Genomic DNA, 27,930 nt, shown 5'->3' on the forward strand with positions numbered 1-27,930 from the left:
TTTATATTGAGCGAGCCTACCCGAAGTGTCTCCATAAGTAGTGGGAGAAAAACCAGCAAAGAATAAGACCAATAGCAAAGCTCAAATAGCTCCAGTGCCAGAAAAAAATTATGAATCTAAACAGTGTCTGAAGGTAGACCCTTCCGCACGGTTGTGACCTACTTCCTCAACCTAAACGTTTCCGGGTGAGAGGACACCATGCCCCTCATTTTTCATAACGTGTTGTACTGATCTTACAAACCTTCCCAGACAGCAAAAAAACAAGCTTCAAGATGAACCTTTTTCCCTTTATCTCATTCAGGAACCTTGACAGTTCCCTCACCGTGTACTTTGACCCTTTGCCTCTCAGCTCTGGACCCATTGAGGAGTCAGACAAAAAAGCATCCTCATCGTCCTCCTCCTCAGACCCCCCAGCACCAGGCAAAGGTTCCTTTGCGCCTTTGACCACACCAGCCTCCCCTCCCACCTCCTGTCTTCTCCCCCCTTTTTCCTGTTCCGCTTGACACCGTCCTCCACACACCCCTCCAGTCGCTTCCCCTTCCCCACTATACTCTCCTCATCCACTAGCATAACCTGACTAGACCCAGCATCATCTACACACCCCTCCAGTCGCTTCCCCTTCCCCACTATACTCTCCTCATCCACTAGCATAACCTGACTAGACCCAGCATCATCTACACACCCCTCCAGTCGCTTCCCCTTCCCCACTATACTCTCCTCATCCACTAGCATAACCTGACTAGACCCTGCATCATCTACACACCCCTCCAGTCGCTTCCCCTTCCCCACTATACTCTCCTCATCCACTAGCATAACCTGACTAGACCCAGCATCATCTACAGACCCCTCCGGTCACTTCCCCTTCCCCACTATACTCTCCTCATCCACTAGCATAACCTGACTATACCCAGCATCATATACACACCCCTCCAGTCGCTTCCCCTTCCCCACTATACTCTCCTCATCCACTAGCATAACCTGACTAGACCCAGCATCATCTACAGACCCCTCCGGTCACTTCCCCTTCCCCACTATACTCTCCTCATCCACTAGCATAACCTGACTATACCCAGCATCATATACACACCCCTCCAGTCGCTTCCCCTTCCCCACTATACTCTCCTCATCCACTAGCATAACCTGACTAGACCCAGCATCATCTACACACCCCTCCATGTCATGACTAGACCCAGTCTCATCTACACCACCATCTATAGCATGACTAGATCCAGCCTCATCCACACCACCATCCATGTCATGACTAGACCCAGCCTCATCTACACCACCATCCATGTCATGACTAGACCCAGTCTCATCTACACCACCATCCATGTCATGACTAGACCCAGTCTCATCTACACCACCATCCATGTCATGACTAGACCCAGCCTCATCTACACCACCATCTATAGCAAGACTAGGCCCAGCCTCATCTACACCACCATCCATGTCATGACTAGACCCAGTCTCATCTACACCACCATCCATGTCATGACTAGACCCAGCCTCATCTACACCACCATCTATAGCAAGACTAGGCCCAGCCTCATCTACACCACCATCCATGTCATGACTAGACCCAGTCTCATCTACACCACCATCCATGTCATGACTAGGCCCAGCCTCATCTACACCACCATCTCTATAGCATGACTAGACCCAGCCTCATCTACACCACCATCTATAGCATGACTAGACCCAGCCTCATCTACACCACCATCTATAGCATGACTAGACCCAGCCTCATCTACACCACCATCTATAGCATGACTAGGCCCAGCCTCATCTACACCACCATCTATAGCATGACTAGACCCAGCCTCATCTACACCACCATCTATAGCATGACTAGACCCAGCCTCATCTACACCACCATCTATAGCATGACTAGACCCAGCCTCATCTACACCACCATCTATAGCATGACTAGACCCAGCCTCATCTACACCACCATCTATAGCATGACTAGGCCCAGCCTCATCTACACCACCATCTATAGCATGACTAGGCCCAGCCTCATCTACACCACCATCTATAGCATGACTAGGCCCAGCCTCATCTACACCACCATCTATAGCATGACTAGGCCCAGTCACTGTGGCCTGCGATTCCATGGCCCCCTAAAACGCTGTCCTCTTCCTCCCTAACTAAAAAAACAAACAGTGGATACCACTAAACTAATAGTGCTTTAGAGATATTGAATGTTGTTTTGCCCACTATTCAGATTCAGGATGTCCACAAATGTGTTTTTATGACAGCAAGAAGCATCTCACCTTAAAGCGGCGAGCCAGGAACTTGTTCTTCATCTCCAGGTAGTTCCCCTTGTGCATCTCAGTCTTGAAGGGCTCATTGAGGATGGCATAACGTGGGTCGTTCTGAATGTCCTGCCAGCGGGCATAGCCATGTCTGAGGTTCCCCCGTCAGTGAAAACAAACATTATAAAAGAACTTCACATCACAAATAGCTTTAAGACTTCAGCTCCTCTGAGACCAGACAAGTGAATTACTGTGCACTGTGAATTCTGACCAGCTCTGTAAGATGCAGAGGAAGGATACGTTACGATGCCAGCCAGCAACCAGTAGTCGTGGCGACGGTGCCAGATGTCATACATCTTCCCAGATGACACAGCGGCCCGCTCCTCGTTCTGCCACAGGGTGTGTAGCTCTGACAGAGATTAACAAACATTAGACCTGACCAAACATGTAGTGTTCCTTCCTATACCTTAGCTGTCCTGTATGGCTCAATTGGTAGAGCATGACGCTTGTAACACCAGGATTGTAGGTTTGATTCATGCTGGGGCCACTCATACAAAAAATACATGCACAAATAAGTGCTTTGGATACAAGTGTCTGCTAAATGACATATATTAACTTATTATACTACCTGTATCTCCTGCTCATCCCTCACCTGTGAAGCCTCCGTCGGCGATGTTGAACATGAACCTCATTTTGAAGCCGTTCTTCTCCACCTCCCTCCTGATGTCCTCCGTCTCCTCCTGTGCTTCTTTCTCACCATTAAGCCTGCCCTCGGGCACTGGCATGTCCTCGCTCTTGGGCTCGTCTGAAAAAACTAAGTAAATGGATTGACAAGATCCCATTTTTGAGTTCCACCCTCAGGAAAAAGTGTTACCTCACTAATATACAGTAATGTGTCTTTCACTCTTGCCACTCAAAGAGTGAGAAGGTTTTCAGGGTTTTCTTGTTCTGCATTTACCTGGCTTCAGTTCCTTTTCCTCAGGTTTGGCTGGGGGAGGATCACTGTCTCCTTTATCTAAAGACTTCTCTGTCTCTCTACAAGGCTCCGCTAGGGGGTCATAGACAGACACATGGCCAAATCAAAACAGAGAAATGTCACAACTGACTTTTATGAGGTGGGACAAACCAAAGCCAATACATTAACCATTTACATCTCATTGGATCATAATAACCTGGAAATGCACCACTCACCTTTTGGTGAGCTTTGATTGGACGACAGCTCTGTCTGTTTGGATGGAGGCTCTTTAGGATTGGTGAATGGCTCTGGAAGTGTGGAGGGTGTGTCTGTCCTTTCACTACTCTCCTCTGAGGAGACTGGCTTGTCCTCTGTGCTGCACTTCACTGTCTCATCCCTGTCAGCAGCCTTGTCTGTCTTCCCTACCTGGGAAGATGACTCTGTACTTAGATTAGTCTGGAGAGACAACCATCACAGATGGAGAGGGAGAGACAGATGGGGGAGAAAGAGAGAGCGAGAGAGAGACAGAGAGTCAGTTTACATTAAAATGTGATAGTTAGAAGGTGGCATATGTTTTGAATTATAAGAACGATTCAATTCGATGTAGGGGAAAAGAACAGTATGAAGACAGTAAAAGATAGAGGGATAAGGAGGATAAGAGACAAGACAATTAAGGAACATTTCACAAGAAGAGGAGTGAACTCTGACCTCCAGTTCTTGTAGTTTCTTGTACTCTAATTCTGTGGTCTCCTTGTCTTCAGTAGGCCCTGAGGTTGAGTCCATCTTCTCTGTAAAAACAGCAAATCAATCACCAACATTGTCTCTCATTTCCTGTTTAATAAATCTAATGAACTAACATATGTGAAACAGACACACACACTACACACTGGACAAGGTAAGGATGTGTAGCTCGTGCCACCACTTGGAAGAAGCTACAAATGGACATGAAACTGCAGGAGCTGGTCTTCTTGAATGAGTTCAAAGTTAGGCTCAAATCTCTGGTGGACAATAAAGTGAGGGGCTGAATGTTTTGACCCTTAGATGCACCACACCTTCCCAAATATGTCTTGCCTGCTCAATGCGTAAATGTATGTTTTTAAACTGTGGTGCTTTGTGTTTTATGTTGTAATTATGTCTGAAACTGTGTGCTGCTATTTTGGCCAGGTCTCTCTGGAAAATAGTTTTTAAAATTTGTATCTCAATGAGACTAACCTGGCAAAAAACAAAAAAAACAAATGTGACTCTGACCTGGTGGGACAGGAGTGCCAGGAGGCTGGGGTGTGGCTGCAGGGCTGGCAGGGACAGGGGTGTTGGGGTCAGAGGACAGACTCTCAGTCAGTTTCTTCAACTCTAGTCCAAGTGGGATCAGGTCTGGAGTGCTGTACTTTCCATTGACATGCTCAAACTCCTGGACCTGGATACAGACACAACAGTGAGATGACAATCTATGAGAGGACACTGGGTTTCTCCACCATTCTAGATGTTGTATTGAAGGCATGCTATCTAAAACCAGATGCTAAAGCAGGGAACCAGCCTTACTAAATCTAAACATTGCTCATCCCAGTTAGGAGGGGAACTAGTTGTTTTCTGCTGGGTTTAATTTATGTGATTGGTTGGTTAATTTTAATGCTTGGTTGATGTGTACCTTTTTCCTGACCAGAGACATAACTCCGATCCTGGTGAGGACATGTTGGCGGGACAGCCCCTCTCGTGGGACACCGTCTGCAAAGGTCTCTGCTCCGTCTGCCCCCGGCTCACAAAGATGTCTCATGAACAGGGACACATAGGCCCTAGAGAGACAGGGAGACATCATACACATACGGGTGTGCATTTGAATGGGACGTAATGGTGAACAGTAGAGACTGTTGAGATGCCGTTGAATCCCAGTTCAAATACTCCTGAATACAAGATGAGCTTTAAATACCTGAACTCTTTCTCACTCTTCCCTCTCAGGTCTCTGACCAGCCAGTGAGAGTTGAAGGCGTCCTGAGGAGGCATGCCCCAGCGCATGATAGCATTGAGGAAGGCCTTCCGCTGACGGGTGTTGAACCCCAGCACCTGGCACAGGGCATTATACCCACTAGTCAAATCAACACGCACACATGTTGTCTACTAAAATAAAACCAGTGCTTCCTTCCTTACCTCGATGTTGCCCCCTACGCGTGCCAGCAGGGGTGGCAGAGGTTTGTCCCTGTCACTCTTCAGCTGTCTGCGAGAGTGCCTGCGCCCACCTACAGAGAAACACCCCCACCATCAGACAGGTGCCTCAGTAACATCTTACCAATGATAGGTTCCAGGCCCATCTACACAGAGCAGAGCTGGCACTGAGCGAGTTATCTATAACGTAGTGATTACGCAGGTCTCATTGACACCCACCTTCCGGCCTCTCCTCGAAATCTTCGTCCTCGTCCTCGGACCCCACGGAGTACTCGGAATGATTGTCTGAAAGATCATCCTGCCACTCTGAGCCACAGATCAGATCAGAGAGAAACAGCACAGTGCATTCACTTCTGCAGGGGCCCACTAGGGAGGGGGGTGGGGGGCTGGCACTGCAGACCACTACAGTGGGCATGCACACTACTCCACTAGGGGGCAGGTATCCTCTACTGACTACTACTGACTAGCAGCAGAGCCTCTGTCTGCTCGGTCCTCCCAGCCACTACACTGGTGGACTGTGCTCTTCATCAACACTTCGTCTCTGAGTGTGCTTTTGCTTTAGATGGGTTTTAAAACAGTTCCCCTTCAGTCTCAAATACCTATTGTTGAACTATGGGGGATCGTGTTAAAGAGCACCTCAACACAACTTACATGCTGTAAAGCTAAAGCAATATAAAGCAATACAGCTTCTAAATGTGTCACTATTTTCAAGCAAGCTGCTATAGTTATACACACATAACCAAAAAGAGGTATAGTGTGCCACTCGTGTTACCAGAGGTATATCTAGAGGGATGCTTAGTTCACTAAACCTTTCCCTAGGAGGGGTAATAATCATATAGTTCCTGTTAAAGCAGAAGAGAAATGCAGGCCAGAGTGTACAGTACAGTATGGGGCAAACCTTGGTCCTCCTGAGACGTGTCGTTGTAGTTGACCTGCTTGCGGATGCGTTTGCCTTTGCCCAGGTTACGGGCCAGGTCCTCCTGCTGCTGCTCATAGTGGTGCCTCAGCAGCTTCTCCCAGTAGTCTGGATCCACATTCTCCTCCTGCTTAATGATCTCCCGCTGGGGCTCCTCCTGAACACACGCACACCCACAGACACACACAGGAACACACACAGGAACACACACACAGTGAGAATACTGAACAAGGAAACAAGGATACTACTGGGTAAACAAAGAGGTTACCATAGCTACTACTGATTAAAGTGAGAATACAATGAAGAGAGACGACTGAATACACATACACACACTGTGAGAATACATAACAGAGCCACTCCTAGACATAGACACCTCCAATGCTGACTGAGTGTGTGTGTCCTTACCTCCGCGTCCTCGTCTTTGACCACATACTGGGCCACCTTGAAGGAGCTGAGGTATTCGTTCATGTTCTGGATCTCAGTGTCCTCCGTGGCATTCTGGCTACGGTCCAGCAGCTTGGAGATGGCATTGTCATCATAGTGAATGACACTGCCCTCATCTCCATCCTTTATGTCCCCTGGAGTAAGCACACGATTCACAATATACTGTGTCAGAGGAACACAGACTTACATCTTGTTCAAATCAAGTTAAAAACTACAATATGTTCCTGGTAAAACAGGTTTGACTTTTTCATACAGAAATTATAATTGTGACACATTGTAGTCAGTGTAGTCAGTACGCGCATCATTAGTCTTACACAGTTTCTGGTGGGAACCCATGGCCCGAGCGGCCGCCTCCATCTCATCCTTGAAGAGCTCCTCAGTGCCAAACTTGAGGATGTCGTCCAGCTCCTGTTTGGACATGGAGCCGGTTTTGGAGCCCAGGCCGGGCCTCACCACAAGGTGGGTCAACATCATCTTCCTCTTGGCCACCTGGGTGATACGCTCCTCCACGCTGGCCCGTGTCACAAAGCGATAGATCATCACCTTCTTGTTCTGACCTATACGGTGGGCCCTGCTGAATGCCTGCAGCAGAGAGATGGAGGGAGTGAGAGAGGAGCAGAGACAGAGACAGAGACAGATACAGAAACAGAACAGGGTGTCAAGGAGGAAGAGAAATGGAAAGAGACTATTCACAACTCTGTGAGGGTTCTAATGCATACAGACAACAGTTTATTATGTAGCCTGTCTTAGTGTGTACCATGTCCCACAGTACCTGGATATCGTTGTGAGGGTTCCAGTCTGAGTCGTAGATGATGACGGTGTCTGCCGTGGCTAGGTTGATGCCCAGGCCTCCAGCGCGGGTGGAGAGCAGGAAGCAGAACTGCTGTGCGCCCGGTGCTGCAGTAGAAATTAAGTCACACAGTCATGGGTGTACGCAAGTGTGTGAGTATAAGTGCTGTGTGTGCTGCTCCCTGCTGGACAAAGACAGAACAGCAGCGTAACTCACCATTGAAGCGGTCGATAGCCTCCTGTCGTAGCCCCCCTGTGATGCCTCCATCGATGCGTTCATATTTGTAGCCCTCATATTCCAGAAAGTCCTCCAGCAGATCCAGCATCTTAGTCATCTGGGAGAAGATGAGAACTCTGTGTCCTTCATCTTTGAGTTTCTTCAGCATCTTCTGGAGCAGGGTGAGTTTGCCTGAGGACTTGACCAGCTGGTTCCCATCATAAGAGCCATTGGGTAACACTGGCGCCTCCTGCATTTACAAAGAGCAAATAACCCAATGAGAAAGCACAGCACCTCACACACAGACAGTCAACTCTCACTGATAAACACAAATACCTGCATGTTGGCAACCTATAAACTTCTACAATACATAACTTCCCTTTGCCCTCTCTCCTCCTCATCACTCCCTCTCTCCTCCTCATCACTCCCTCTCTCCTCCTCATCACTCCCTCTCTCCTCCTCATCACCCCCCCATCTCTCCACCCTCCCTCACCATGGCTGCCACTGGGAACAGGTAGGGGTGGTTGCAACACTTCTTCAGGTCCATCATGATGTTGAGAAGGGACACCTGGTTGCCCCCGCTCTTGGAGTTGAGCGCCTCAAAGTTCCGCGTCAGGATGAACTTGTAGTACTTCCTGTTAGTCAGAGGTCAAAGGTGAGAGGCGGGATTAAGCCTGGGGGTACAACTCAGAAGAGGTTTTATACAACAATGTGAGGTCCAATAGAAAAGTACTAGAAGAGGACTAACTAACTTCTGCATGGGGCTGAGCTCCACTCGTACGATGAGCTCTGTCTTGGAAGGCATGTTCTTGAAGACATCAGCCTTCAGTCTCCTCAACATGTGTGGGCCCAGCAGGTCATGCAGCTTCTTGATCTGGTCCTCCTTGGAGATGTCTGCAAACTCTTCCAGAAAGCCCTCCAGGTTACTGCAGAAAGAGAGAGCACAGACACAGCAAAACAGTTTATAGATACCTTTTAAAGACGGTACAGTCAATGTTAAAATGAGCAATGGAAGCCTTGGCTTCAGGCAGTACTGTAAGGAGGACCCTGTGGTCACCATTGCATCTCCCTAAGCAGTAGCTCTTTACGCTCTGCAACAGCAGCAGATAGCAGGCCCCATAGGCAGACTGCCAGGCTAATGGAGGGGCCCCAGTGGGGGGTACAGTACAGCTCTTACTTAAATCTCTCCGGGGTGAGGAAGTTGAGCAGGTGAAACAGCTCCTCCAGGTTGTTCTGCAGAGGAGTGCCAGTCAGCAGCAGCTTATAGTAGATCTTATAACCGTTGAGGATTCTGAAAAACTAAGGTACAGTGACAGAGACATTAGAGGCTCAACCAAGCCACAAATAGAGTTGAGTAATAATTATATACGAGGTTGATGAAGTTGAAAGGGAGGAGATGGATAATATATTGATAATAGATTGTAAAGAAATCAGATTTTAGATCTTAAGAAACAGACTATTAGACAATTTACCAGTGACAAATACAATAATGACCAATTATATAATTTTGTTGATTTAATTTGAGGTGTCGGGTTACCTTTGACTGGTTGTTCTTCAGTCTGTGGGCCTCGTCCACCACTAGACAGGCCCAGTTAATGGAGCCCAGAATGGTCTGATCAATGGTAATCAGCTCATATGATGTCAACAACACATGGAACTTGATGGTACTGTCTTTCTGTCAAGACCAAAACAGAGATTGTAGATATGACAACCACTCTCCTTTCAATGTAAATTACACGCTTGTCGATGTTCACTGAGATTCAATACATTGTAACTGTAGTTCATGGGGATACCTTCATACGGAAGACCTTGCGACCTGTCTTGACTGTACTGTCCTCAAAAGTGAACTCGTTCTCCCTGATGACCGCTCGGCTATCTTTGTCCCCAGTGTAAGTGACCACGTAGAAGTCTGGGGCCCACATCTCAAACTCCCTCTCCCAGTTGATGATGGTGGACAGGGGGGCACTGACCAGGTATGGCCCTTTGGAGTGACCCTGAAGGGGGGGGGCATGTTTCAGTCATGACTAAAGATACTAATCTAATACATAGATTGTATTACTTTAATCAGTACTGATCTATTGTGTTGTATTTACCCAAAGGAGAAGTTTTCGTTTATACAACCAAATGTCTATTTTTGATGTAAATGGTATGTTATAGAAAAAGGTGTCTGGACCTTTCTATAAAATGTTATTTACATCAAAAATAGACATTTGGTTGTAAAAAAATAAAACGTGTCCTTTATTAACGTCATAGAACATTAATACCAAACAAATAGACCCCTGTTCTGTATGAGCCTGTCCTCTTCACCCACCTCCTTGTAGAGCGAGTAGAGGAAGACGATGGTCTGGACAGTCTTGCCCAGGCCCATCTCGTCTGCCAGGATAGTGTCTGTGCCCTGTGCCCAGGAGAACCGTAACCAGTTCAGACCCTCCAGCTGGTACGGATGCAGGGTGCCCCCAGTGGCATTGATGTACCAGGGTTGATGTTCAAACTTGATGGTAGGCTAGAGACAGAGAGAGAATAACCAGAGGTATATCAGTTGATTGTTAAGCTAATAGGACTGTATGTTTTAGTCCCTAGTAATGATGGCCACTCACATCTATAATTGGGGCATCGGGGGGGATTTCTCTCTCCCTCCTCTTCTCCTCCTCTTTACCCTTCTTTCCCTTTCTCACCACTAAGGGGCGCTGGTCATCACCAATCATCTGCTCCCTGTCAAATCACAGTAGATATTAACAAATAGTCAACTCAGGATGTGAAATCATGTGAAACAAATATGCTTGTATGCTTGTGTGTGTACTAGAGAGAGCGAGAGAGACACAGAGAGAGAGGGAGAGCGAGACACAGAGGGAAAGAGAGAGAGACAGAGAGAGAGACAGAGAGATAAAACAAAGTGTGAGATCTGAGCTGACCTGTGGTCCCAGTAGGAGTGTTTGCTGTGGTGATACTCAGGGACATCAAAGTCATCCACCTCCCAGGTGCACTGGTCATAGGGCAGGTCTCTCCACTTGATCATGTAGTGCACATCTCCATCCTTATCATAACTGCAGGGACCGCAAGGAACAATGACAGTCAAAACTCTGTGAGCTTTTGGATTGAACCTCAGAATACAAAGACAATTACTTGTACACATTTCAAACCTGGGACAACAATGTTTTATGATGCTGTAGATATGACTGTCTTTACTCCATTGTATATAAAGTGGTGAATGTGAGTCTGGGTGAGAGAAAGTCCTTATAGGGAGAGGACAGTGTGTGTATGAAGTGAGCACCTGTGGTTGATGATCCTGTGGATGACCATCCACTCTGGCTTGATGCCGTAGCGGTAGAATCTCTCCTCCATGGCAGCATACTGCAGGTCTTTACTCTTCCTCTTCTCGTTGTTCAGCTCCTCCTCCCCAGAACCGTAGTCGTACGGAGGGGGCTCGTCCATGTCGTTCTTCCGCTGGTAGTTACGGTACATCACTGCATGGTACAGCTCTAACTGCACACACCAGAGACAAGGGCATGGCTTAACCAACAATGCTGCTGTGACGTGTTGTGTTGTAAGCAGGCAAGTCCACAAACAGAGGTGTACCTTCCCCTTTGACCTCTCACTGGCCAAGTGCCCTTTTGAGTGGTGGTATAATTATAAAAACATTTGTATACTGTTTTTGTTGCTGTTGTTCTGAACCCACTGCCCACAAGTTCACCCCCCCACCCTTGCCTGTACGGAGATTGCGCACGCCCGGTATCCAAACATGCATGGCTTGAAATGCAGTCACAGGTCGAGTGTGTGTAGCAAGCTGCTGAGTGTAAATATCAACAGTACTCTGCCACAGCAGCATAACACTTGATAACACCTGATTTACATCATCAATATTCGGTTTGATCGTCTGATAGCCTACGTGCAGCACTTCATTTATTTCCTGATCAGAAAGAAAATAAATCATTCAGAATAGTCTACTACACCATGAGTAGGCCTAAAATTTCAAATCAAATATTATTTGTCACATGCTTTGTATACAACAGGTGTAGACTAACAGTGAAATGCTTACTTATGAGTCCTTCTCCAACAATGCACAGTTAAAGATGCAGTATACAGGGAGTAGAAAATAACATGTCTATACAGTATACAGGGAGTAGAAAATAACATGTCTATACAGTATACAGGGAGTAGAAAAGAACATGTCTATACAGTATACAGGGAGTAGAAAATAACATGTCTATACAGTATACAGAGAGTAGAAAATAACAAGTCTATAGAGAATACAGGGAGCAGACAATAACATGGCTATAGAGAATACAGGGAGCAGACAATAACATGGCTATAGAGAATACAGGAAGTAGACAATAACATGGCTATAGAGAATACAGGGAGCAGACAATAACATGGCTATAGAGAATACAGGGAGCAGACAATAACATGGCTATAGAGAATACAGGGAGCAGACAATAACATGGCTATAGAGAATACAGGGAGTAGACAATAACATGGCTATAGAGAATACAGGGAGCAGACAATAACATGGCTATAGAGAATACAGGGAGTAGACAATAACATGGCTAGAGAATACAGGGAGCAGACAATAACATGGTGATAGAGAATACAGGGAGTAGACAATAACATGGCTATAGAGAATACAGGGAGCAGACAATAACATGGCTATAGAGAATACAGGGAGTAGACAATAACATGGCTAGAGAATACAGGGAGCAGACAATAACATGGCTTTAGAGAATACAGGAGTAGACAATAACATGGCTATAGAGAATACAGGGAGCAGACAATAACATGGCTATAGAGAATACAGGAGCAGACAATAACATGGCTTTAGAGAATACAGGGAGCAGACAATAACATGGCTATAGAGAATACAGGGAGCAGACAATAACATGGCTATAGAGAATACAGGGAGTAGACAATAACATGGCTATAGAGAATACACAGGAGCAGACAATAACATGGCTATAGAGAACACAGGGAGTAGACAATAACATGGCTATAGAGAATACAGGGAGTAGACAATAACATGGCTTAGAGAATACAGGGAGTAGACAATAACATGGCTATAGAGAATACAGGGAGTAGACAATAACATGGCTATAGAGAATACAGGGAGCAGACAATAACATGGCTATAGAGAATACAGGATAGACAATAACATGGCTATAGAGAATACAGGGAGCAGACAATAACATGGCTATAGAGAATACAGGGAGCAGACAATAACATGGCTATAGAGAATACAGGGAGCAGACAATAACATGGCTATAGAGAATACAGGGAGCAGACAATAACATGGCTATAGAGAATACAGGGAGTAGACAATAACATGGCTATAGAGAATACAGGGAGCAGACAATAACATGGCTATAGAGAATACAGGGAGTAGACAATAACATGGCTATAGAGAATACAGGAGCAGACAATAACATGGCTATAGAGAATACAGGGAGTAGACAATAACATGGCTATAGAGAATACATGCAGAAAATAACATGGCTATAGAGAATACAGGGAGTAGACAATAACATGGCTATAGAGAATACAGGGAGCAGACAATAACATGGCTATAGAGAATACAGGAGTAGACAATAACATGGCTATAGAGAATACAGGGAGCAGACAATAACATGGCTATAGAGAATACAGGGAGCAGACAATAACATGGCTATAGAGAATACAGGGAGCAGACAATAACATGGCTATAGAGAATACAGGGAGCAGACAATAACATGGCTATAGAGAATACAGGGAGCAGACAATAACATGGCTATAGAGAATACAGGGAGCAGACAATAACATGGCTATAGAGAATACAGGGAGCAGACAATAACATGGCTATAGAGAATACAGGGAGACAATAGACAATAACATGGCTATAGAGAATACACAGACAATAACATGGCTATAGAGAATACAGGGAGCAGACAATAACATGGCTATAGAGAATACAGGGGGATGGCTATAGAGAATACAGACAATAACATGGCTATAGAGAATACAGGGAGTAGACAATAACATGGCGATAGAGAATACAGGGAGCAGACAATAACATGGCTATAGAGAATACAGGGAGTAGACAATAACATGGCTATAGAGAATACAGGGAGTAGACAATAACATGGCTATAGAGAATACAGGGAGCAGAAAATAACATGGCTATAGAGAATACAGGGAGTAGACAATAACATGGCTATAGAGAATACAGGGAGCAGACAATACCATGGCTGTAGAGAATACAGGGAGTAGACAATAACATGGCGATAGAGAATACAGGGAGCAGACAATAACATGGCTATAGAGAATACAGGGAGTAGACAATAACATGGCTATAGAGAATACAGGGAGCAGACAATAACATGGCTATAGAGAATACAGGGAGCAGACAATAACATGGCTATAGAGAATACAGGGAGTAGAAAATAACATGGCTATAGAGAATACAGGGAGCAGACAATAACATGGCTATAGAGAATACAGGGAGCAGACAATAACATGGCTATAGAGAATACAGGGAGCAGACAATAACATGGCTATAGAGAATACAGGGAGCAGACAATAACATGGCTATAGAGAATAGAGACAATAACATGGCTATAGAGAATACAGGAGCAGACAATAACATGGCTATAGAGAATACATGGGAGAGCAGACAATAACATGGCTATAGAGAATACAGGAGTAGACAATAACATGGCTATAGAGAATACAGGGAGTAGACAATAACATGGCTATAGAGAATACAGGGAGCAGACAATAACATGGCTATAGAGAATACAGGGAGTAGACAATAACATGGCTATAGAGAATACAGGGATAGACAATAACATGGCTATAGAGAATACAGGGAGCAGACAATAACATGGCTATAGAGAATACAGGGAGTAGACAATAACATGGCTATAGAGAATACAGGGAGTAGACAATAACATGGCTATAGAGAATACAGGGAGTAGACAATAACATGGCTATAGAGAATACAGGGCAGACAATAACATGGCTATAGAGAATACAGGGAGTAGACAATAACATGGCTATAGAGAATACAGGGAGCAGACAATAACATGGCTATAGAGAATACAGGGAGCAGACAATAACATGGCTATAGAGAATACAGGAGTAGACAATAACATGGCTATAGAGAATACAGGAGCAGACAATAACATGGCTATAGAGAATACAGGGAGCAGACAATAACATGGCTATAGAGAATACAGGAGTAGACAATAACATGGCTATAGAGAATACAGGGAGTAGACAATAACATGGCTATAGAGAATACAGGGAGCAGACAATAACATGGCTTTAGAGAATACAGGGAGTAGACAATAACATGGCTATAGAGAATACAGGAGTAGACAATAACATGGCTATAGAGAATACAGGAGTAGACAATAACATGGCTATAGAGAATACAGGGAGTAGACAATAACATGGCTATAGAGAATACAGGGAGCAGACAATAACAGACAAGAAACATGGCTATAACATGGCTATAGAGAATACAGGGAGTAGACAATAACATGGCTATAGAGAATACAGGAGCAGACAATAACATGGCTATAGAGAATACAGGGAGCAGACAATAACATGGCTATAGAGAATACAGGGAGCAGACAATAACATGGCTATAGAGAATACAGGGAGCAGACAATAACATGGCTATAGAGAATACAGGGAGCAGACAATAACATGGCTATAGAGAATACAGGGAGCAGACAATAACATGGCTATAGAGAATACAGGGAGCAGACAATAACATGGCTATAGAGAATACAGGGAGCAGACAATAACATGGCTATAGAGAATACAGGGAGCAGACAATAACATGGCTATAGAGAATACAGGGAGTAGACAATAACATGGCTATAGAGAATACAGGGAGCAGACAATAACATGGCTATAGAGAATACAGGGAGCAGACAATAACATGGCTATAGAGAATACAGGGAGTAGACAATAACATGGCTATAGAGAATACAGGGAGTAGACAATAACATGGCTATAGAGAATACAGGGAGCAGACAATAACATGGCTATAGAGAATACAGGGAGCAGACAATAACATGGCTATAGAGAATACAGGGAGTAGACAATAACATGGCTATAGAGAATACAGGGAGTAGACAATAACATGGCTATATAGAATACAGGGAGCAGACAATAACATGGCTTTAGAGAATACAGGGAGTAGACAATAACATGGCTATAGAGAATACAGGGAGTAGACAATAACATGGCTATAGAGAATACAGGGAGTAGACAATAACATGGCTATAGAATACAGGGAGTAGACAATAACATGGCTATAGAGAATACAGGGAGCAGACAATAACATGGCGATAGAGAATACAGGGAGCAGACAATAACATGGCTATAGAGAATACAGGGAGTAGACAATAACATGGCTATAGAGAACACAGGGAGCAGACAATAACATGGCTATAGAGAATACAGGGAGCAGACAATAACATGGCTATAGAGAATACAGGGAGTAGACAATAACATGGCTATAGAGAATACAGGGAGTAGACAATAACATGGCTATAGAGAATACAGGGAGCAGACAATAACATGGCTTTAGAGAATACAGGGAGTAGACAATAACATGGCTATAGAGAATACAGGGAGTAGACAATAACATGGCTATAGAGAATACAGGGAGTAGACAATAACATGGCTATAGAGAATACAGGGAGTAGACAATAACATGGCTATAGAGAATACAGGGAGTAGACAATAACATGGCTATAGAGAATACAGGGAGCAGACAATAACATGGCTATAGAGAATACAGGGAGCAGACAATAACATGGCTATAGAGAATACAGGGAGCAGACAATAACATGGCTATAGAGAATACAGGGAGCAGACAATAACATGGCTATAGAGAATACAGGGAGCAGACAATAACATGGCTATAGAGAATACAGGGAGTAGACAATAACATGGCTATAGAGAATACAGGGAGCAGACAATAACATGGCTATAGAGAATACAGGGAGCAGACAATAACATGGCTATAGAGAATACAGGGAGCAGACAATAACATGGCTATAGAGAATACAGGGAGCAGACAATAACATGGCTATAGAGAATACAGGGAGTAGACAATAACATGGCTATAGAGAATACAGGGAGCAGACAATAACATGGCTATAGAGAATACAGGGAGTAGACAATAACATGGCTATAGAGAATACAGGGAGCAGACAATAACATGGCTATAGAGAATACAGGGAGCAGACAATAACATGGCTATAGAGAATACAGGGAGTAGACAATAACATGGCTATAGAGAATACAGGGAGTAGACAATAACATGGCTATAGAGAATACAGGAGTAGACAATAACATGGCTATAGAGAATACAGGGAGTAGACAATAACATGGCTATAGAGAATACAGGAGCAGACAATAACATGGCTATAGAATACAGGGAAGACAATAACATGGCTATAGAGAATACAGGGAGTAGACAATAACATGGCTATAGAGAATACAGGGAGCAGACAATAACATGGCTATAGAGAATACAGGGAGCAGACAATAACATGGCTATAGAGAATACAGGGAGCAGACAATAACATGGCTATAGAGAATACAGGGAGTAGACAATAACATGGCTATAGAGAATACAGGGAGCAGACAATAACATGGCTATAGAGAATACAGGGAGTAGACAATAACATGGCTATAGAGAATACAGGGAGTAGACAATAACATGGCTATAGAGAATGTAGACAATAACATGGCTATAGAGAATACAGGGAGCAGACAATAACATGGCTATAGAGAATACAGGGAGTAGACAATAACATGGCTATAGAGAATACAGGGAGTAGACAATAACATGGCTATAGAGAATACAGAGAGACAATAACATGGCTATAGAGAATACAGGGAGTAGACAATAACATGGCTATAGAGAATACAGGGAGTAGACAATAACATGGCTATAGAGAATACAGGGAGCAGACAATAACATGGCTATAGAGAATACAGGGAGCAGACAATAACATGGCTATAGAGAATACAGGGAGCAGACAATAACATGCTATAGAGCAGGGATAGACAATAACATGGCTATAGAGAATACAGGAGCAGACAATAACATGGCTATAGAGAATACAGGGAGCAGACAATAACATGGCTATAGAGAATACAGGAGTAGACAATAACATGGCTATAGAGAATACAGGGAGCAGACAATAACATGGCTATAGAGAATACAGGGAGCAGACAATAACATGGCTATAGAGAATACAGGGAGTAGACAATAACACATGGCTAGACAATAGAGTAGACAATAACATGGCTATAGAGAATACAGGAGTAGACAATAACATGGCTATAGAGAATACAGGGAGCAGACAATAACATGGCTATAGAGAATACAGGGAGCAGACAATAACATGGCTATAGAGAATACAGGAGCAGACAATAACATGGCTATAGAGAATACAGGGAGTAGACAATAACATAGAGAATACAGGGAGCAGACAATAACATGGCTATAGAGAATACAGGGAGCAGACAATAACATGGCTATAGAGAATACAGGGAGTAGACAATAACATGGCTATAGAGAATACAGGGAGCAGACAATAACATGGCTATAGAGAATACAGGGAGCAGACAATAACATGGCTATAGAGAATACAGGGAGTAGACAATAACATGGCTATAGAGAATACAGGAGTAGACAATAACATGGCTATAGAGAATACAGGGAGCAGACAATAACATGGCTATAGAGAATACAGGGAGCAGACAATAACATGGCTATAGAGAATACAGGAGTAGACAATAACATGGCTATAGAGAATACAGGGAGTAGACAATAACATGGCTATAGAGAATACATGGGAGAAGACAATAACATGGCTATAGAGAATACAGGAGTAGACAATAACATGGCTATAGAGAATACAGGACAGACAATAACATGGCTATAGAGAATACAGGGAGTAGACAATAACATGGCTATAGAGAATACAGGGAGTAGACAATAACATGGCTATAGAGAATACAGGGAGTAGACAATAACATGGCTATAGAGAATACAGGGAGTAGACAATAACATGGCTATAGAGAATACAGGGAGTAGACAATAACATGGCTATAGAGAATACAGGGAGTAGACAATAACATGGCTATAGAGAATACAGGGAGTAGACAATAACATGGCTATAGAGAATACAGGGAGCAGACAATAACATGGCTATAGAGAATACAGGGAGTAGACAATAACATGGCGATAGAGAATACAGGGATGGCTATAGACAATAACATGGCTATAGAGAATACAGGGAGTAGACAATAACATGGCTATAGAGAATACAGGAGCAGACAATAACATGGCTATAGAGAATACAGAGAGACAATAACATGGCTATAGAGAATACAGGAGTAGACAATAACATGGCTATAGAGAATACAGGAGTAGACAATAACATGGCTATAGAGAATACAGGAGTAGACAATAACATGGCTATAGAGAATACAGGAGCAGACAATAACATGGCTATAGAGAATACAGGGAGCAGACAATAACATGGCTATAGAGAATACATTAGACAATAACATGGCTATAGAGAATAGAGACAATAACAGGAGTAGACAATAACATGGCTATAGAGAATACAGGGAGTAGACAATAACATGGCTATAGAGAATACAGGGAGCAGACAATAACATGGCTATAGAGAATACAGGGAGTAGACAATAACATGGCTATAGAGAATACAGGGAGTAGACAATAACATGGCTATAGAGAATACAGGGAGTAGACAATAACATGGCTATAGAGAATACATGGGGAGCAGACAATAACATGGCTATAGAGAATACAGGGAGTAGACAATAACATGGCTATAGAGAATACAGGGAGTAGACAATAACATGGCTATAGAGAATACAGGAGTAGACAATAACATGGCTATAGAGAATACAGGGAGCAGACAATAACATGGCTATAGAGAATACAGGGAGTAGACAATAACATGGCTATAGAGAATACAGGGAGTAGACAATAACATGGCTATAGAGAATACAGGAGTAGACAATAACATGGCTATAGAGAATACAGGGATAGACAATAACATGGCTTTAGAGAATACAGGGAGTAGACAATAACATGGCTATAGAGAATACAGGGAGCAGACAATAACATGGCTATAGAGAATACAGGGAGTAGACAATAACATGGCTATAGAGAATACAGGGAGTAGACAATAACATGGCTATAGAGAATACAGGGAGCAGACAATAACATGGCTATAGAGAATACAGGGAGCAGACAATAACATGGCTATAGAGAATACAGGGAGTAGACAATAACATGGCTATAGAGAATACAGGGAGCAGACAATAACATGGCTATAGAGAATACAGGGAGCAGACAATAACATGGCTATAGAGAATACAGGGAGTAGACAATAACATGGCTAGCCATTTGATTAGCTATTTAGCAGTCTTGTTTAGAAGTCATATGGCTTGGGGGTAGAAGCTGTTCAGGGTCCTATTGGTTCCAGACTTTGTGCATTAGTACTGCTTGCAGTGAGGTAGCAGAGGGAACAATAGCTTAGTTTTTTAAAAGCTTTGGATTGTGTGTAGCGTACAGTGGGGAACGCGCGGCACATCTGTCAGTTAACAGCATGCAGACAAAACAGTCCTTTTGCAATATTTCAAATAAAATTGCAGAATAACAGGTTGGAAAACAAATGGCTCCTGCTGAAAAGAGAAGACTCTAATCTTTCTGCTGTAGGCTAAGAACATATTTGATCAACTTCCAAATAGGTCTTTTGAGCGAACATTGTTTTGGCACGAGCGCGTCGGCCATCGCCAGTGAGTGAGCTGTACATCATTGGGTAGGTCAGTGAAGCTGGAAAGCTTTTTCAGGACTATAATTTCCACTTCACTTGCTTAAAAAGCTTGCTTAAAAATCGTGATGAGTGAGTGTGTTGTTTGAGAAATAAATAACCATACGATAAAAAAATGAAAACATTCGTTACAGAGGCAGTTAGTAGGCCTGTTATCAATTTCTATATATGAATTATGAAAGTTGATTATTTCTTTTTCAAGGGGGGTGTCCTTTAAAAAAATAATTGTAGCACCTGCCCCCTGTGCACGGCCCTGCTTGTAAGCCACTATATTTGAACATGGCTGACTTTCAAACACTGTGATAACTCTGATAAACCCCCAGCAGTCAGCAGCAGTCAGACAAACAGACAGATTATTGTCTCACCTGTAGTTCGCTGACCCAGGAGCAGTGCCAGTAGGAGAGACCAGCCCACTTGACAAACAGTTCCCTCTCCGGGTGGCCCTTCAGGGCTGGCTTGACCAGCAGGTCCACCATCTCTCCATCAGGGCCAGGGGGCACCTCAGTGGGTAAAGGGGGATCCCCCCAAGTCCAGTGGAGAATCCTCTGTACCTTCCCCTTCAGAGGTGGGCACTAGAGGGGGAAAGAGAGTGAGACAGAATGGTATTATCCTCATTAGTCTATCTCTGTTCTCTCTTGGGAGCCTGCACAGAGAGTGACACTTTCCATTTTGTTTCCAGCAGTCTATTTTATTAATGGAGAACAAAGTGCATTCTCACAAATAACATGATTCATTAACTGGACCATTGTGGAGCATGTGACACTGACTGAACACTGATTCGTGGGAGAACTTGTCACTCACCATGCAGCGTGGGCACAGCCACTCCCCATTGGGTATCTCAGGCAGGGGAGGGTTGAGGCAGTGGATATGATAGGAGGAGGGGCAGGTGTCACAGCACAGCAACTCCCCTCCATCTTTACACACTCTGCAGAACTCCAGGTGGTCATCCTCTTCCTCAACCGCAACCTCCTCCTCCTCCTCATCCTCATCATCATCATCTTTGGCCTCCCACTGGATGCCCTCCTTCTCCTGAATGCACAGATGAGGGATAGTGATAATGTACTTTGTTGTAACAATGCACTTCTGTCATAATGTGATAGGGATGATGTACTTCTGTTGTGTTTAGTGACAGTCAAGGTTAAGGTGTACTACTCACACAGTGGGGGCAGCTCCACTTGCCCTCGGGGGCCTTCTCCAGCTCGGGGTCCAGACACACCAGGTGGTAAGCTTTGGGACAGGTGTCACACAGGATGATTTCCCCTCCCTGCTGGCACACCTCACAGTAGTCCTGGTGGTCTGTCTCATAGCCGTCCCCATCCTCTCCTGCACACAAGACAGGAAACTCCGAAAGTCAATGTAGTCTGTGTCTACACACACAGCAGTAACAGTCATTGGGTTATGAGGGTTATGGAAAGAAGGGAGGATATAAGCTAGTAGAACTGGTTAGTGTAGATAAGACATAGCATACGTTTCCTTTTTTTCCGACCCTTCCGGGCTTTCTTCTTGGCATTCCCCGAGGTATCAGAGCGCACTGAGGCACTGTGGATGCTGACATCATCAAAGTCCGACTCCTCCAGCCCAAAGTCCTCTTCACTCTGTCAACAGACACGGAGTCATTCACAACCTCACAGTCAATCAGCAACTACATAACTTACACAATAAGCACATACCTCATCCATACTAGAGTTTGGGAACAACAACCTACTGTATCTATTCTAAGTCATAGTAATGTGACTGAAGGTAAGAAAGGAGACGTGTGCTGCTCCAAACCCTTACCGAGGAGGCTTTCTTCTTGGATTTGGTCTTCTTCCCTTTACTTTTCTTCTTCACCTCCTTTACAGTCTTTGTCTTCCGTCTTACCCCAGGCCCTACAGGACAACAAGATCAGGCACAGACCAGAGAGGTATGGAGGGTACTTTATTACTATAGCTCTATACATTCTGATATACCGCATGCTTGATTGGCAGCCCTTACCCTTTCCATCTTTGGTTTTGGCTTTTCTGATTGGCCCAGGCTGAGAGCTTGGTAGAGTGGTCACCTCTTTGACAGAGATGGGCGAGGCCACAGTGACCATTTCCACGGCAGCAGCCACCGCGGCAGCCACAGCAGTTGCGGAGGTGCCTTTGAAGGGGTTGTTGGCGCTGAACTCACGCCACTTGGACCCTAACACTGTCATCATCTTTGACATGGGGATCTTAGGGTTCTTCTTGGCAATAAGTGGCCTGAGAATAGTCAGGGAAAGAACACTGTTGTCTTACCTTGTTATTTTCTCAGTTAATTATATAACAACCTGCACTAGAGTGACCTGTATCTTTATTCCCCAGTACTAGTGGTGACCCATCTGTGTGACGTCCTCTCTGTGTAACGTCGCCTCTGTGTTGCGTGCATGGCATGCTTGTGATTTGTCAGCCAATGTCTTGTGGTTTGGCACAGTGGCCTCTCTAAGATATCGGGTCAATACATTCAGTCTCTGAAACTCCAGGCTGTCATACAACACCCCCCCCCCGCCCAAAAAAGGTCCACACACTGCTCCAGTTTCTCTGTGCAGTTTCAATTAGGATAGCTTCAAGCACCAACTAACAACACAGACATGACAGCCATTCATAGACAAGACAAGCAATAAATGATGACCCTACATGTTGAGTACCTGAGGAACTGGCTGAAAGCCTTGTAGTTGGTGAGGGTTGTATAGTCCTCCTCTGTGAAGCCATACTGCACATCTTCCAGACCCCACTCCTGCATCAGCTGGCTGGATGACTTGGGCTCCTGGGGCAGAACAACACAAGTGCGAGTCCAGTCTATGACAACAACAAATACAGGTCAAACTAGACAGATGGTTTAACAAAGACACGCTTAATGTACCTTATTATTTTCATCATCATCGTCGTCGTCATCATCATCGTCGTCATCATCCTCCTCCTCCTCCTCTCTCTTCTTCCGTTTGGGTTTCTTCTCTTTCTTCTCCTTTGGTTTCTTCTTTTTCTTCTTTGTGGTGGGGGCGGGGGCGTAGGTGCTGCTCTCGCTCTCTGAGCCAATCTCTGGACGTTGCAGTGGATGGTCATCCTCCCGCTCTGAGGCCTGCTCCTCCGGGTCATTGCCACCAACTCCTATTCCGCCACCTCCTCCTCCCTGACACACACACACACACACACACACACACACACACTGTTTACAGTATACAATCCCACCCCCTCTGTCTGTCAATCAATCAGGAGACATTTTATACACAGACAATGAGTCAGCAAATATCACTAACACAGTCTTCATATTTGAAGAGGAAAGAGGGAGAAAGAGCATACATCCAAAAAACATGAATCATTTCTTGACTTGACCTCCTACTCCTCCACCCCCATACCATCTGGATAACGATTAACATTTAATCAACTGAATTAATATCTAGCTCCCAGCTTGTTGAGAGCTCCATAGATGGCATGATCAGAGGCACATTCACCTCTAAACCTTCTGCTTACATAGAGAACAGCAACAACAAAGCAACATACACCTTCAGAAGCCCAGCCAATCACATCTCCCTCTCCTAGCCAGTCAATAAGTCTAAGGTATATATTGTCTCTATGTATTGTCTCCATGGCCTTGCTATGGCAACATCTGTAAGGCTACGCAGTTGAACGTTTATAGATGGAGTGTATGAGTGAGCACTGGCATTGGGTTGTATGCGTGGGTGCATGCACCCTCGTGCGTGTGTTTGTGTGTGCGTGCATGAACGTTGCACAGTAGGCCTGTGTGGATCCATGGAGAGACTCGCAGGCGTCTTGCTCTGCGGCGCAGAGGAAAGGATCATGTTGCCGCAGCGCCTGCCAACCCCACCGCCAGTCCGTCTGTGTTGCTATGGTGACCAAACTGTGCAGTCTGGAGCTCTCTCTCTCTCTCTCTCTCCCCCCCCTCCCCCTCACTCTATAGCAGCAGCAGCCAATGGAACAGCGCCATCCAATCAGACACGTTTGCATAACGAGCTTGTTATGCAGAGGCCTGTGGTTGCAGAGCCTGTGTTCCAGCGCCCGTCTAGACAAATCTCATTTATGCATACGGAGAAGGGGAGAGAATGAGTGTGGAGGGGGGGTCCAAATGAAAACGGAGTGGAGGGTGATGGAGGCAGGGAAGCAGAACCACTGTTAATCCAGAGAGAGTAACTACAGAGAAGTCTTAACCCAACCCCTGACCGCACAATGCAGAGGGTTCAATGTTACACAAACGCATCACAGGGCACAAGATCAGGGTGGAAACAAAGAGGAGGTCTCTGCTGGGAGATCAGGAAAAATAAAGAAAGTCTTAAAGAAAATTCCTTTGTATCAACTTCATTTCAGATTAATTAAGGACTTTCAGAACTAAATTAAATTAATACATACTGTCCAGCCATTATGTCAGAAATAAATGTCAGGTTGAATATGCAGACGTTATATCCTCGCGATACCTTAAACACCCCAAGCCTTACAATTGTATAGTGTGAAAAAAACACTGCTTACTATCAACATGCACAGTCCCCTAAAGGGATTTTTCTCCTTAAAACAGATCTAGCCAGTCATCAGTACTAACAGCTCTCCTGTGGCGTGCTCGGGCCCTGCTGGAGGGAGTCTGAGCACAGCTGGTTCCTTCCTTCAGCTCTGAGACAACCTGGGGGGAGAGACCCACTGGTGGGGCTGTAACCTCCATTGATCCGTGGCCCATTACTGACACTAGACTTCGGGGAGAGATTGTAAGTGAATAACAGCTTGATGTGGTTTCCCTTAGCAGTCAGTGCTGCCCGATGAACACGTACCGAGTACTGTCGAGCAGAGCTTGTGCACTGGGCATGGTAAGAGAGAGGGATGGAAAGAAAGAGAGTGTGACAGAGGGGAAAGAGATGGGGCGACCCCTCATTAGCATGACAGGGTCCAGTGCTCTGTGTTTTTCGCGGCCAGCCAAAGGGCCACCAAAGCTCCTTCTAGTACCGCTGGCAGCCGTTGACAGGGACCTCCCCGTTCTGTCAACACCACTATTCACAACACTGGTCAATCCCAAACCCAGGCAGAGGACACACAGATGATAAACAGGTACCACAAAGCCAACAAAAACTGTATAACAGGCAAGGCCCTCAAATGGCATACAGATAACCACATGAAAAAAGATCATAGTATACTATGGTATAAATACTATAGTAGTCACTGGAGTGTTTTGGCTGACTTTACTGCAGTATTCACTGTGGAGTTTTTGCGGATTTAAGTCACAGAGTGAATACTGTAGTATTTACTGTTGTATATACTGTAGGATTTACTGTAGTGTTTTTGTGGACTGTAGTATTGTTTTATTTGTTTTAACCTTTATTTAACTAGGCAAGTCAGTTAAGAACAAATTCTTATTTACAATGACGGCCTAGGAACAGTGGGTTAACTGCCTTGTCCAGGGGCAGAACAACAGATTTGTACCTTGTTAGCTCGAGGATTCGATCTAGCAACCTTTCGGTTAGAGACCCAACGTACTAACCAATAGGCTATCTGCCGTGTTTTTGCAGACATTACTATAGTATTTACTGCAGTATTTTGGGGGATAATACTATAGTGTTTACTATAGTATTCTACAGTATACTACAAAACTACATGCTTGAGGGATAGTAAGTGTGCAGTATAGTACTCTATAGTATACTCCATATTTCTATAGTAAGTACTGTAGTATTCTATAGTAAACTGTAGTATTTTTTCATGTGGGTGTGTTACCCCAAACACTTTCTCCTGGCTCACTGTCACTGTGTTTTTCCAAACACTTTCTCCTGGATCACTGTGTTACACCGAACACTTTCCCCTGACTCCTCTATGATCTCTTTCAAGGCACACAGTGGTTAACCTCAATTAGCCAATAATCTAAAGAGCAGCCATGAAACTAATAGAAGTTCAGGAGTTGTTTGATGTCTGTTTTGATATAATGGTTGTGGTGTGGTCTATGGAGAGTCCCCGCTCAGTGCTGCTGTTTTAAAGCCTGTTGCCTGAATGTCAGGAACTAATGCCTGGGAGAGTTCAGCTGTCAGAACAGCTGTTACAACGCTGTTACTGGCACCCACTGGTACACGCTCTAGCACTCCTAACATTTACATTACATTTAAGTCATTTAGCAGACGCTCTTATCCAGAGCGACCGTCCATGTTGACTACCACAGGAACTCCTCCTGATCCACAGTCTAAATGGCACAAAGAGACTACTACAGTTTATTGCACAACATCTACTGTAGCTTCTTACAGGTTGTGTGTTATTGTGCACAAAAATGTTTGCAGTCTGATAGAGCTCACCTCCTTTTTCCTCTTCTTGACTTTGGGCATCTTGCCCTCCTTCATCTTTTTAGGTTTCTTCTTCTTCTGTTGTTTGAGGGAGTCGTCGTCAGAGAAGAAGCTGTCCAGAGATGTGAGCGGGACAGTGTTGTGTTCACCCTCCCCATCCTCATCTTGACACACAAACACAAACATGGCATTCAGAAACACACGATACAGGTACAGTACCAGTCAAAAGTGTTGACACATCTACTCATTCAAGGGTTTCTCTTTATTTTTACTATTTTCTACATTGTAGAATGATAGTGAAGACATCAAAACTATGAAATAACAATCATGCAGTAACCAAAAAAAAGTGTTAAACAAATCAAAATATATTTTCTATTTTAAATTCTCCAAAGTAGCTACCCTTCGCCTTGATGACAGCTTTGCACACTCTTGGCATTCTCTCAACCAGCTTCACCTGGAATGATTTTTCCAATAGTCTTGAAGGAGTTCCTACATATGCTGAGCACTTGTAGGCTACTTTTCCTTCAGTCTGCGGTCCAAATCATCCCAAACCATCTCAATTGGATGGAGGTTGGGTGATTGTGGAGGCCAGGTCGTCTGATGCAGCACTCTTTCACTCTCCTTCTTGGTCAAATAGCCCTTACAAATCCTGGAGGTGTGTTGGGTCATTGTCCTGTTGAAAAACAAATTATAGTCCAACTAATCGCAAACCAGATGGGATAGCGTAGCGCTGCAGAATGCTGTGGTAACAATGCTGGTTAAGTGCGCCTTGAATTCAAAATAAATCAGACAGTGTCACCAGCAAAGCAGCCCCACACCTCCTCCTCCATGCTTCACGGTGGGAACCACACATGCAGAGATCATCCGTTCACCTACACTGCGTCTCACAAAGACAAGGCGGTTTAAACCAAAAATCTCACATTTGGATTCATCAGACCACAGGACAGATTTCCACCTAATGTCCATTGCTCGTGTTTCGTGGCCCAAGCAAGTCTCTTCTTCTTATTGGTGTCCTCTAGTAGTAGTTTCTTTGCAGCAATTCGACCATGAAGGCCTGATTCATGCA

The 27,930-nt window shown here is 44.5% G+C and overlaps 1 protein-coding gene across 9 annotated transcripts in view; it reads right to left on the reverse strand.

The window, feature by feature from the left end:
• The window catches only part of LOC118388158 (chromodomain-helicase-DNA-binding protein 5-like), a 59,383-nt gene that overhangs the window by 9,940 nt on the left and 21,513 nt on the right, over window positions 1-27,930 (reverse strand). For 7 of the 9 annotated variants that reach the window (XM_052526816.1, XM_052526814.1, XM_052526815.1 and 4 more), the window contains 34 exons: window positions 26,877-27,028; window positions 23,465-23,731; window positions 23,250-23,368; window positions 22,577-22,824; window positions 22,379-22,470; window positions 22,071-22,197; window positions 21,759-21,925; window positions 21,404-21,631; window positions 20,968-21,174; window positions 11,005-11,216; window positions 10,646-10,777; window positions 10,331-10,445; window positions 10,045-10,236; window positions 9,527-9,727; window positions 9,271-9,408; window positions 8,911-9,032; window positions 8,486-8,659; window positions 8,227-8,368; window positions 7,734-7,983; window positions 7,500-7,624; window positions 7,042-7,309; window positions 6,689-6,861; window positions 6,266-6,440; window positions 5,587-5,673; window positions 5,353-5,441; window positions 5,135-5,268; window positions 4,856-5,000; window positions 4,459-4,624; window positions 3,919-3,998; window positions 3,447-3,666; window positions 3,214-3,303; window positions 2,908-3,069; window positions 2,556-2,664; window positions 2,274-2,406 (listed from right to left, as the gene is read on the reverse strand). In XM_052526816.1, the coding sequence (XP_052382776.1) occupies window positions 2,274-2,406; window positions 2,556-2,664; window positions 2,908-3,069; window positions 3,214-3,303; window positions 3,447-3,666; window positions 3,919-3,998; window positions 4,459-4,624; window positions 4,856-5,000; window positions 5,135-5,268; window positions 5,353-5,441; window positions 5,587-5,673; window positions 6,266-6,440; window positions 6,689-6,861; window positions 7,042-7,309; window positions 7,500-7,624; window positions 7,734-7,983; window positions 8,227-8,368; window positions 8,486-8,659; window positions 8,911-9,032; window positions 9,271-9,408; window positions 9,527-9,727; window positions 10,045-10,236; window positions 10,331-10,445; window positions 10,646-10,777; window positions 11,005-11,216; window positions 20,968-21,174; window positions 21,404-21,631; window positions 21,759-21,925; window positions 22,071-22,197; window positions 22,379-22,470; window positions 22,577-22,824; window positions 23,250-23,368; window positions 23,465-23,731; window positions 26,877-26,921 (5,334 nt within the window). In that variant the 5' untranslated portion in view covers window positions 26,922-27,028. The remainder of the gene's footprint in view (window positions 1-2,273; window positions 2,407-2,555; window positions 2,665-2,907; window positions 3,070-3,213; window positions 3,304-3,446; window positions 3,667-3,918; window positions 3,999-4,458; window positions 4,625-4,855; window positions 5,001-5,134; window positions 5,269-5,352; window positions 5,442-5,586; window positions 5,674-6,265; window positions 6,441-6,688; window positions 6,862-7,041; window positions 7,310-7,499; window positions 7,625-7,733; window positions 7,984-8,226; window positions 8,369-8,485; window positions 8,660-8,910; window positions 9,033-9,270; window positions 9,409-9,526; window positions 9,728-10,044; window positions 10,237-10,330; window positions 10,446-10,645; window positions 10,778-11,004; window positions 11,217-20,967; window positions 21,175-21,403; window positions 21,632-21,758; window positions 21,926-22,070; window positions 22,198-22,378; window positions 22,471-22,576; window positions 22,825-23,249; window positions 23,369-23,464; window positions 23,732-26,876; window positions 27,029-27,930) is intronic. The other 2 variants (XM_052526813.1, XM_052526817.1) reach the window with 1 other exon arrangement.

Source organism: Oncorhynchus keta, chromosome 10, assembly GCF_023373465.1.
Source record: "Oncorhynchus keta strain PuntledgeMale-10-30-2019 chromosome 10, Oket_V2, whole genome shotgun sequence".
Lineage (NCBI taxonomy): Eukaryota > Metazoa > Chordata > Actinopteri > Salmoniformes > Salmonidae > Oncorhynchus > Oncorhynchus keta.